At 40.8% G+C, this 9,691-nt stretch overlaps 1 protein-coding gene across 1 annotated transcript; it reads right to left on the bottom strand.

The window, feature by feature from the left end:
- Positions 1–761: 761 nt before the first annotated feature.
- On the bottom strand, positions 762–5,116 carry LOC138596703 (uncharacterized). Its single transcript, XM_069668004.1, has 5 exons — positions 5,074–5,116; positions 2,834–3,092; positions 2,513–2,546; positions 2,102–2,292; positions 762–1,104 (listed from the first exon to the last, which is right to left on the bottom strand). Exons 1-5 carry the CDS (start codon positions 5,114–5,116, stop codon positions 762–764), a joined length of 870 nt encoding a protein of 289 aa, XP_069524105.1.
- Positions 5,117–9,691: the final 4,575 nt, after the last annotated feature.

The raw sequence follows: 9,691 nt of genomic DNA on the forward strand, positions 1-9,691 counted from the left end.
ACACAAGCACATGCACATCCAACACATGAGCTGTAAACCCAGGAGATTATTTTTGCTGTGCGACAAAATCTGAGATAAGCACAAAGGGCCATGCGGGCTCTGCATACCCGCCTCTTGTGCAAATCTGCTCCATCATCCCTCCTCTCAAAACCTCATCCTGCTGTCTACACTGACACTTCATGCAAGCCAGCAAGCATCAGATGGATCAAGGAAACTGACACACTTATTGTGATAGCACAATTTATTTAGGGTTTTGTGCATTTAATGTAGATACTAGTATGTGCAGATGATGGGACACGGGACGATCTTTAAACACAGAAGGAAAGCAAGCTAGTAAAATCGAATGTAGAAAGAAAAGAGAGGTAACATTTTTAAAAAAGTATAAAATGAACACAATGATGAGCAAACAGCAGAGAAACACAACTGTTAAAGCGCTAATAGTCTTTTAAATGTCCGTGTGGCTGTCTGCAATCATCATCGCTTCATGGCATTATTCCATTACTGCTTCTAGTGTCATCCTGTGGCATGGAAAGAGTGATTCAACACAGACAGACAGTGTTCAGAGGAGTCAGGATCATGAATGATTTACCTGAGGAGCATGGGCATAAAGCCAGGAAGAACACATTCATTAATTTATAAATCAGATGTATAGTTACCCAATGACTGATAAATAAATAACGCCCTTATAAAGGAAGACCATTACAGGGATTTTTACGAGAATAAAAGCTCTTTCAAACAGTTCTCTCTCTTTCTAGACAAAACTAAAAAGCAAATCCTCCACAGTCAAACGCATCAAAGTCGGAGTCTCCTTCGAAGTCGAAGCTGTTAAAGTGTGGAGAGTCGACGTCCTGGCTGCAGGCGTGGTAGGAGCCCCCTGCGGACATCTCGGAGAAGCCCCCTGTGCCATGAGCCATCTCCGGGGCTCTGACAGTGAGCGGAGAGGAGGGGGAGCAGGAGTTGAGGTAGCCCAGAGCAGAGGAGGCCGCTGCCCCTCCCATCAGCAGGCACACCGCCCTCACCGCGCGGGCATCACTGCTGTTACCATGGCGAAGACAATCTGACACACGGTGAGGAGGGGGCACAGAGCTACGCAGAGACCGCCGTGTTGAACCGGCTGAAGAAGTAAGTTGAAAAAAGTAAAAATCAAAATGAGTGTTTTCATTGATAAATACTAGCCTGACTAGCCAGATTGTCTCGCAAATGCAAAGTAGTCCAGATCCTTTCAGTTTAAGTTTGATTTTCAAGTTGTCATGAACAGGCGCAGCCCAAAATGGACGCTACAACCAATCAAAGAAACGAAATATATAACGCTAGGTAGGATGCTAGTAGCTGCTGGTAGCTGGTTCCAACATTTTAGTTCAACGTAATACACAAACGTTTGGTCATGATTTAGTAGCCAACATAAACCATCTAATAATATAGTAATATACCTAGCCAACAGCAGATTCAGAGCGCATGCACATGAGTGGCCTTTGTTTACAATAGGCCTTAGCATTATACAGTAATCGTATTAAACCTGCAACATATTAGATAAACAGTTTTGATTGGCCCGTCCTGAATCAGGTCGGATGGAAATCTGTCTGAATAGGAAAAGGACCAACTGCATCTGCCATGGCAAATGTAATGTTTTGTTGTTCTGTTACACTACCTCTAAGTCTTTCCTGGATGTGTAGGTGCAAAAAATCTCTATATGAAATGGGAATAGATTCAGTGGAAACATCATCATTTCAACATCAACATAATTTGGTAGCTCATCAGCAACTAATGCATAAGTCTCCAATAATATATGTGCAGTCAAAGCTGTTGATTTTAAGTGTAGGAAGCAATATTTCTGATAAAAACATTGAATCAGGACTATATCAAACTCTTCTGTGGAGTTCTGCACAGTTTTCTGCTCATTTAGGCTCATTCTGCTGGATATCCAGACACCAGAGTTCCCTGTCTATCTGGCTCTAAACAACAGTGAGCTACACTCAGGAAGAGTGGCTGGTGAGGAATGAAGAGCATTTTTGACAGGAGTTGGTCTGCAAAACCAGAACATAAATCAGCTTAAACCTGTGAGTCAGTGTATCTGTCGAGTAACTATAGATCACCTGATAATGGACTTTGGTTTTGGCCTCTGTCCCTGAAGGAGCCTCCACGCTCAGTGACTCGGGACAAAGGAGGGGTGCCCTCACCGACCCTGGGTGACCCGGGGTCTTTATCACTGGAGGAGTCAGGAAGGGGATCTCTGTCGGTGATGCAGGGAGTGATGCTGCGCTGTCTCTGAAGGGTCAGGGGTGACATGACACCCTAGAAAATGACACACGGACAGGTCAGTACGTAAAAGAGGTAACGTGGCTCTTTTGCTGTTTGTAGACATCTTTTTAAGTTTCATGTTTTCAGTTATTAGTAGAAACCTATACATAAACATATCACAAATAATAGGGGAAAGTAGCTGAGATGACGACATTAAATCAAGGTTAAAGTAAGAAACAGCAGGAGCAGACTGAAGTCAAAGGTGCTGACTCACCTCCCTCACTTTCCTGATCAAATTCAGCCACAGACTGTGAAAAGACAAAATGACAAGTCATTATGTTTGAATCCGATCCAGGCCAGCCTTTTATGACCTATAACATGTTAGTATTGCATCATTCTGATATCCACCTGCAGTAAACAGGTCTGATAGGATGTGGGACAAAGGAGACCTAAATTCCAGCAGGTTTATGTGTGCCAATAAGTCACCATGTGCAGTGAACATCTGATACTGAGTGGGGCAAAGGACATTCAAATGTGTGTTTGTGTGTGTGTGTGTGTGTGTGTGAGAGAGAGAGAGAGAGAGAGAGACACCCACTTGCAGTCGTCAGGGTTGTCTGTGAGAAGCAGCAGGAACTTGTTCTGCGGCAGGATTAGGGCGAAGCAGCAGTCCCTCCTGCCCCCTGGAGGCAGCTTGGGCAGGTCGAGGATTTCCCGTCCCTCTGCGATGGTCTCACAGTTGGTATGTAGAGCTATCACCTGGTCCGGAGGGGACTCTGCATCCCGACACACCAACAGGGATCCCTCCATGGTCAACACAAGATACTTCTCCTTCCACTGCTTAAACATGAAGCCGCCTGCCAGACAAAAAAAAAAGGAAAAACAGAGAGATACTTTAAGGAGGTAAAAACAGCACTGTAGATGGAAATGGATGTGACAAACTACATTGCAACATGCCCACAGTGACAATGGTATGATTTAATGTAATTATATTTAAGATGTAATATTGACCATGTTTACAATGATGTTAAGCATGTTGTGAGCATGCTAACACTTGCAAATTAGGATAAAACACCAAGTATGGTTTAGGATTGCTGGAAAGGTAGTAGGTAGTACTTACAAAACTCTTGATCAAATTCAGATAACACTATATTTCAGTCTCAATCACAAGTGAACTGATGGCACACAGACATTTACATTAATTGAGCTATAAGACGAGCATGGCTCAAATCACCTAAAAATTGTCAACTGTTATAAGCTTCATGTCCAAATCTTTGATATAATTATATTATTCAATATCATGATAGTGTAGGCTGCTGTAATGAATATAGCAACATACCATACAATACATTAAAAAAATACATTAGGGTGGAATAATCACCTGTCTGTCAACAACAATAAAATGTGGTATAACATAGCAGTTGTATTGAATGTGATTACAATGCACAAGTAGAAAATTCTCGGCCAGGAAATAATCTGTATAAAAAACAATGTTTCATTCTAAATGTCATTGACTTATCCCATTACCCACACGAGGGGACATCATTTCAATTTCAGATTAGGGCTGCTCTTAATCTGTATATAAAAAGAATGACACAAAAACAAGCAAATGAAAAATAAATGCTATTGTCTGGGGCCTGAATTCTCAAACAACAGGAGAAATGTCAGCTAAGGCAACAGGGCTCAGAGTAAAATAATCATAATATAAATCCCGCTGATAATGCACCCAGTCGTCAAGGGCAACAATAATTCACTGTTAGTCAACTTGTCTCATCTCCAGGGTCAAAATATGTGCATCTCTTAGAGAGAACATTAAACCTGTATGAACGAAAGGAGGCGCGTCTGTTTTTGGAACATACTGTGACATCCAGGACAGGACACACATGGCGCCGTGAGTGTCCCAGACAGCCGTCCATTGTGTAATAATGATATTAGATGGAGAGCACAGTGTTGACGGATGGGGAAGATCTGCTCTAGTTCTCTTTACAGAGGATTAAAGATGATGAGTGGATTTTACAATAGAGAGAGGGACAGATAGATAGAGGTATATAGATCAATTTAAATTTGACATAAAACATTTCTGTTGAGGTTTTTTACTACGATTAGTCCACAGTTCAGAGACATTGCTGACATTGCTGAATGTGAAACTGTATCTTCCTCCTCAGTCTCTTGATCCACCATGACGCCATCATCAAATATAATGGATGCAGATATGAAACAGATGTAACATAAAGACACAGACATAAAACACTGGCTGAGTCCTGAGTCTTGACTTGGCTTCAAAAACAAACACTGATTCTGTAAAAACACATCTGGGAGTGATTATGTCTCACAAAGGGACTCTCAGACTGATATCACTCATCTGAGACTTGGAGTGTTGATCTGAGGCAGCTCTGAGAAGAATAACTACCAAACATATATCTCCTTAGGGGGAAACTACTGAAGCTAAATACAAATGTATTACTTTATAAGTGTCATTTTGTCTTAAAGGCCTGGGCTCCTTCAAAAAGTTTGATCATTTCTTTAGAATTTGGCTGTAAACGATGTTGTACAAACTGTTTTTTAGAAGATTATTATTTTAAATGGCCATTATAGATCAAAACTCTCCTCATGGAGCAAAAAATAAAATCACTTCCCATCATTCAGCGTCTGGTTATTAGATTGTGATCGTAATACAGTATAAAACACACAAACAAGACTGCAAACACTGCTTAATCAGAAGTCCACTTAATTCATGAGAATGAGCACAAACATGTGGCAAACAACAGACAAAGACTCATCACCCATCACGTGAAGGCAGATAACTGCACACAGATGAAGGAATCAGTGCAGGCCTACCATATTTCCTGAGGAAGCCTCGATGAACGCCTGCTGTGCTCATGCCTGTGGTCATCACAGCAACAGGGACTGAAATGAGAGGCAGAGCACTTGATGCGGAAAAATAGGCTAAGGGAGAGAGAGACAGAGAGAGAGACAATAATCCCCACTATTTAGGCCTTCCTTCCTTTAAAGCCGTACTGTTGTGAGTGGAATTGGAGTCATCCAAGCTTATGCACATATAAACATCATATGAATAATAGCAGTGGATAAAACCGGACAGTGCCTGTTTATTTCATTATCGAAGCCATCACCAGATGTCATGTTGGACGTTCCAGAACTGCTCCTCTCTCTTGAACACACAATGACGTAAGCCTCCATTTGCAGGCCTGCACACAACATATGGACGATTTATAATAGCTTATCATTAAACTGTCATCAAACCCGTTTCTCTGTGTATCTCTGTGTGCTTGGATGGCCTCCGAACCAGGGTTTGGATCACCTCCCGCTCAAGCAGATTAAAACAGAGGGATTATTATTCTTGCACAGCTGGAAACCCGTTGTTCAGTACTGTGAATAGGCCCAACCAAGATGTTAATCTGTCCAGACATGGGAGACATGTCCCTCTCCAAGGGACAACCTCCAAGATATTTACTGATTTTCAGTGTCATATACGCTGGATTAAACTCCTCACATTGTATTTGCCCGTGCTTGCAGTTAGGATAACATTATGTAACAAGAGCGATCTATGAGAGGCACCATCACACCACAATCAAACAGGTCCTACATTCAAGATGAGTAGGTTGTGAGAGGAGCAGACAGAAAAAGATAGGATTATTTTTTGTCCCTTTTACTGATGGGATAGAGATAAACCGTAAGCTTTACTTTCACATTGCTGTCACCCAGGAAGGTCAAAGGTCACATTCACCTAGGAGCTAGAAGCAGTTCAATGATTTGCTCGGGAACTCTTCACTAAGCTTGCCAGTGTTTGTTAATGCATTGCAGATACTAAATTGTATGTACGAGGGGCGAAATGTCATTTAACAGGGGAATGTCCCTATCCTGATATATATATATAATGGGGTCTTTGATTCTGAAACAGTTGTTAAGTCAACCCAACTGATTTAATTTAATCAAAAAACACATTTCCTGTATTAGTGTGCAATCATGACACAAGAAGGTTTTATGTTCATGTGGGATTGGGAGTAGCCAAAGTTGAGCACTTAATTTTGAAAATATATATTTTTGAATGCAATTATTTCTGCTTTCAGATCAAGATAAGTTTATCAGAATGCCCCTTATTAAACTGTTCAGTCTCACACAATGACGTGAAAATGTGGGATTTAGTCCTTACAGAGTCAAGAGGAGTTCTTTACTCTGTCCACAGGTCCATTGTATGCATCCACAATAAAACATAAGAATAACTGCAAATAAAAGGAACATTAAATATTTATAAAATTCTGTTAAAAAAACAAAAAAAATTTAAACTCAATAAAAAGGCACACATTTTCTTTCCAAAAGCATGTTCAAAGAGAAATAAGCAGTATGTTGAAACCTTTGTTCCTGGTTCTGGTTCGAGTCAGTGAAAGTTTATTCCCATGAAAACTGCTGAGGTTATAACAAATCATGAACAGAGCAAGTTGTTTAAAGCCATGTGTTTTACAAAACCAGGTTCTCATCCTTACTATGACTGTTATTTTCCGTCTGACAGATCAGTCCTCTCAAGTGGATTTTTAAAACTCATGTATAAAAGAAAACAGATGTTCAAAACCAAGGAGTGTCAGACTTTAGAGAGGGCTAGGCTCATTGAGTTGATGTTGTGTTCACTGTTAATGGTTAACATGAACACTGATGAAAATTTAAGCTAGCACCCATTGCAGCGTTCAGTCTTGGCCCACAGGCAGTGGTCCCTGTTGGACCCACCCGGAGCGACAAGAGGACACATATAAAGAAATATTCCTCAGTGTTTTAGCCCTAGTTTGTCCGTCTGTCATTGCCTGGCTTTTCTTCAACCGATCCTAGTTTTCTCTGACTCTTCTTCTTTTGACTGTTGATTCTCAGTAGGATCAACAGTAAAGGCCATTATTTTACTGAGAGTCTTTGTTTATTTTTAAGAAAGCAAAACACAATGCCAAATGTAAATACATAAATAAAAATGTCAAACTTTTGGTTTCTGATTTCCCTCAAAAGAGAACACAGAGTGAATTACAGAGCAGAGTTGTGTGCTGTGGCAGGGAAAAAAGCTATTTTGTTTCAGAAGTACATTAAGTTTGGCTAGGTGCATGTTGCAAAATGATGAAAAACATCATGGTATACATTTCTGGCTGAATATGCACGCTGCAGATACTTCGTTGCATGTGATGTTTTATTTCAGGGCCTACCTTTACTTGTTAGGATATATTTAGACTTATTTTTTCCTGTGTGATATCTTTTCTTGAATTGTTACACAAAGAACTTAATTTAAATCAAGTAACAGAAAAAAAAATGTAAAAAATGTTTGTGGAAAAAATTGCAATATATACACACAGGCATCGCTCTGGATTATAAAAACATAAATAATATTATAATCATTAATTATTTTCATTTACGTAATGACGTTACATTTACGTGGGTGATGACCGTTGACCCTTGGTGCATATATGATTTGATTATTTGGGTCGACTCATGATTGTTTGGGTTGAACAATATAAAGAAACGTTAGTCAGCAGTTTTAAGTCTAGTTACTACAATTCACAGACTGCTAATGCCAACAATTAGGATGCTAACGTGCTGGAGCACATCGTCACGCCACAGATGGACGATAATGGGTGAAAATGATGAAGAAGAGGAAAGTTTAAAAGAGCTACATATTATTGTAAGTAAGCTAGTTCTGTCATGTGCTGTGTGTCTTGGGCTAATGTTAGCTACAGCTAGTAGCTGCTAGCTAGCTGGATAGTGCTGTTTCCATAGTAACCTTACATGAATCCGCTTTACCGTAACTTACTCAAACAAGGCTAATAACTGTCCATGTACCTATGAGCACATGACTGTTCTGTTAACTTGGCTTTTAAAAACATTTAACACCATTCAGAGTAGTTTAATGTGTTTGTTACCTTGTCCAGCTTGTTGTCCTTATGTCTAACCTGCACATATATATGTCTATTTCTTTGTACGTACACTGAGAGCAATGTGAAATATGGGTCGAATTTGTACATATACTATCTGATCAAACTGATTCTGTAAAGATGCCCTTTAAAATAATGCCCCAAATGAATGGTGATAGCCAAAACTACTTTAATATCAATTTCCTACAACTTACAATACAATTGAAGTGGTTGTATTGTGACATGGCAGCACACTCCATATTTGTTTATCTGTAAATTACTTTAATTTCTTTCAAGGAGTATTTGGGTTCATGTGCAGCTTGAGGGTTTGATATTTGTCACCAGCAGGGGGCAGAAGAGCCTCTGTAAACTCAACGCAGTCACATGCCCTTACTCCTTGTGGTGAATCAACAGGTTGGGGGAAGCAGTTTGTCTGGCTGCAGTAAGAAGAAGACCAGAAAGAGGTTGGCTGATTGTTAGCATGCCCAGGTGGCCCTGAAGCTGGGAGAGCAGGAGGAAGGTCATTCCCATGTCTTGCATGTGGGGACCCTCATTTCAAAACTAACAGGTTGTTTAGTTCAGCGGGCACTGAAGACTGACTTTCAGCCATCGTTAAAGAACATAATAACTTGTGTCCATATAACTTGTTTTGTTGGATTTACAACTGGAAGCATGTGCTTTCAAGTCTGTTAATCCACTTTAGCTTTGTGTAAAAGTCCATAAGTCTTTAAGTCCTGGTGTTCGGTGAGTCAGGTTTGCTGGATTTTGGTGCTGCTTAAACCTAAACACTGAGTCCTGCTGAGCTGGTGCCCATCCCCCTCAAAACCCAAACATCCACTCCTTCCAAGCCCCAAAACTTTGTGTTTTGGAGTAGAACACCCCTCTTTCTTGTACAGGACCCCCTCGGTGACCCTCTTCCCTCCCTCCCTGCCTCTCTCTCTGTGCTTCTATCTGGGAGCAGTGAGAGCACCATTGCTCAAGCTCCTATTGAAAAGAGAGCATATACAATGGGGTCTTTCTCAATCCCTCTCTGTCTCCATTAAAGACCCTGGGAACACAACACTGTCCAGAGAGCCACTCTTAAAGGGCCAGTGGGACCAGGTCTTCGCAACCTGAGTCCCAGCACCTCCCATCATTTTCATGGGAACAGAAAAAATCTGGAATCTACATAGCAAATCAATTATTCATGAATGGTATGTGAACTCTGCAGAGCTTTCTTCCATGCAGCGATCGGCAGCATCACTGCTGTCCAAATACACATAGTCACCTCAGACATCACAACAGTCTACAACAACACAATAAGCCGTGCTGCACGTCTGATGGGAATCAGGGACAGCAGCATTTATTTAGGCTACAGCTGATGGTGCTTCAATCTGTTTGGGCTGAAACAGTACATTCAAACAAATTCCCAGACGTTCATATAATCCGGGCTATGTGGGGTGAATACAAACGGAATAGTCTGAATACTATTACTATTATTGTAATACATTTTTGTCCCTGTGGCCTCCATCCACTGGCTTTCATCTCTGACCTTAATTCAGCTGGGTAAATAAAGG

This window comes from Semicossyphus pulcher, unplaced genomic scaffold (assembly GCF_022749685.1).
Source record: "Semicossyphus pulcher isolate SPU_LCO1_2020_fin unplaced genomic scaffold, fSemPul1.0.p SCAF_19, whole genome shotgun sequence".
Classification (NCBI taxonomy): Eukaryota; Metazoa; Chordata; class Actinopteri; order Labriformes; family Labridae; genus Semicossyphus; species Semicossyphus pulcher.

Excerpts from the sequence above, each read along its gene's own strand:
- LOC138596703 (XM_069668004.1), bottom strand. The coding sequence starts at position 5,116 with ATGAGCACAGCAGGCGTTCATCGAGGCTTCCTCAGGAAATATG. Across the intron at positions 2,547-2,833 it reads GACAACCCTGACGACTGCAA|TCTGTGGCTGAATTTGATCA; the intron begins GTGGGTGTCTCT and ends GTCTTTTCACAG. Across the intron at positions 1,105-2,101 it reads AGAGGCCAAAACCAAAGTCC|ACGGCGGTCTCTGCGTAGCT; the intron begins ATTATCAGGTGA and ends AGCCGGTTCAAC.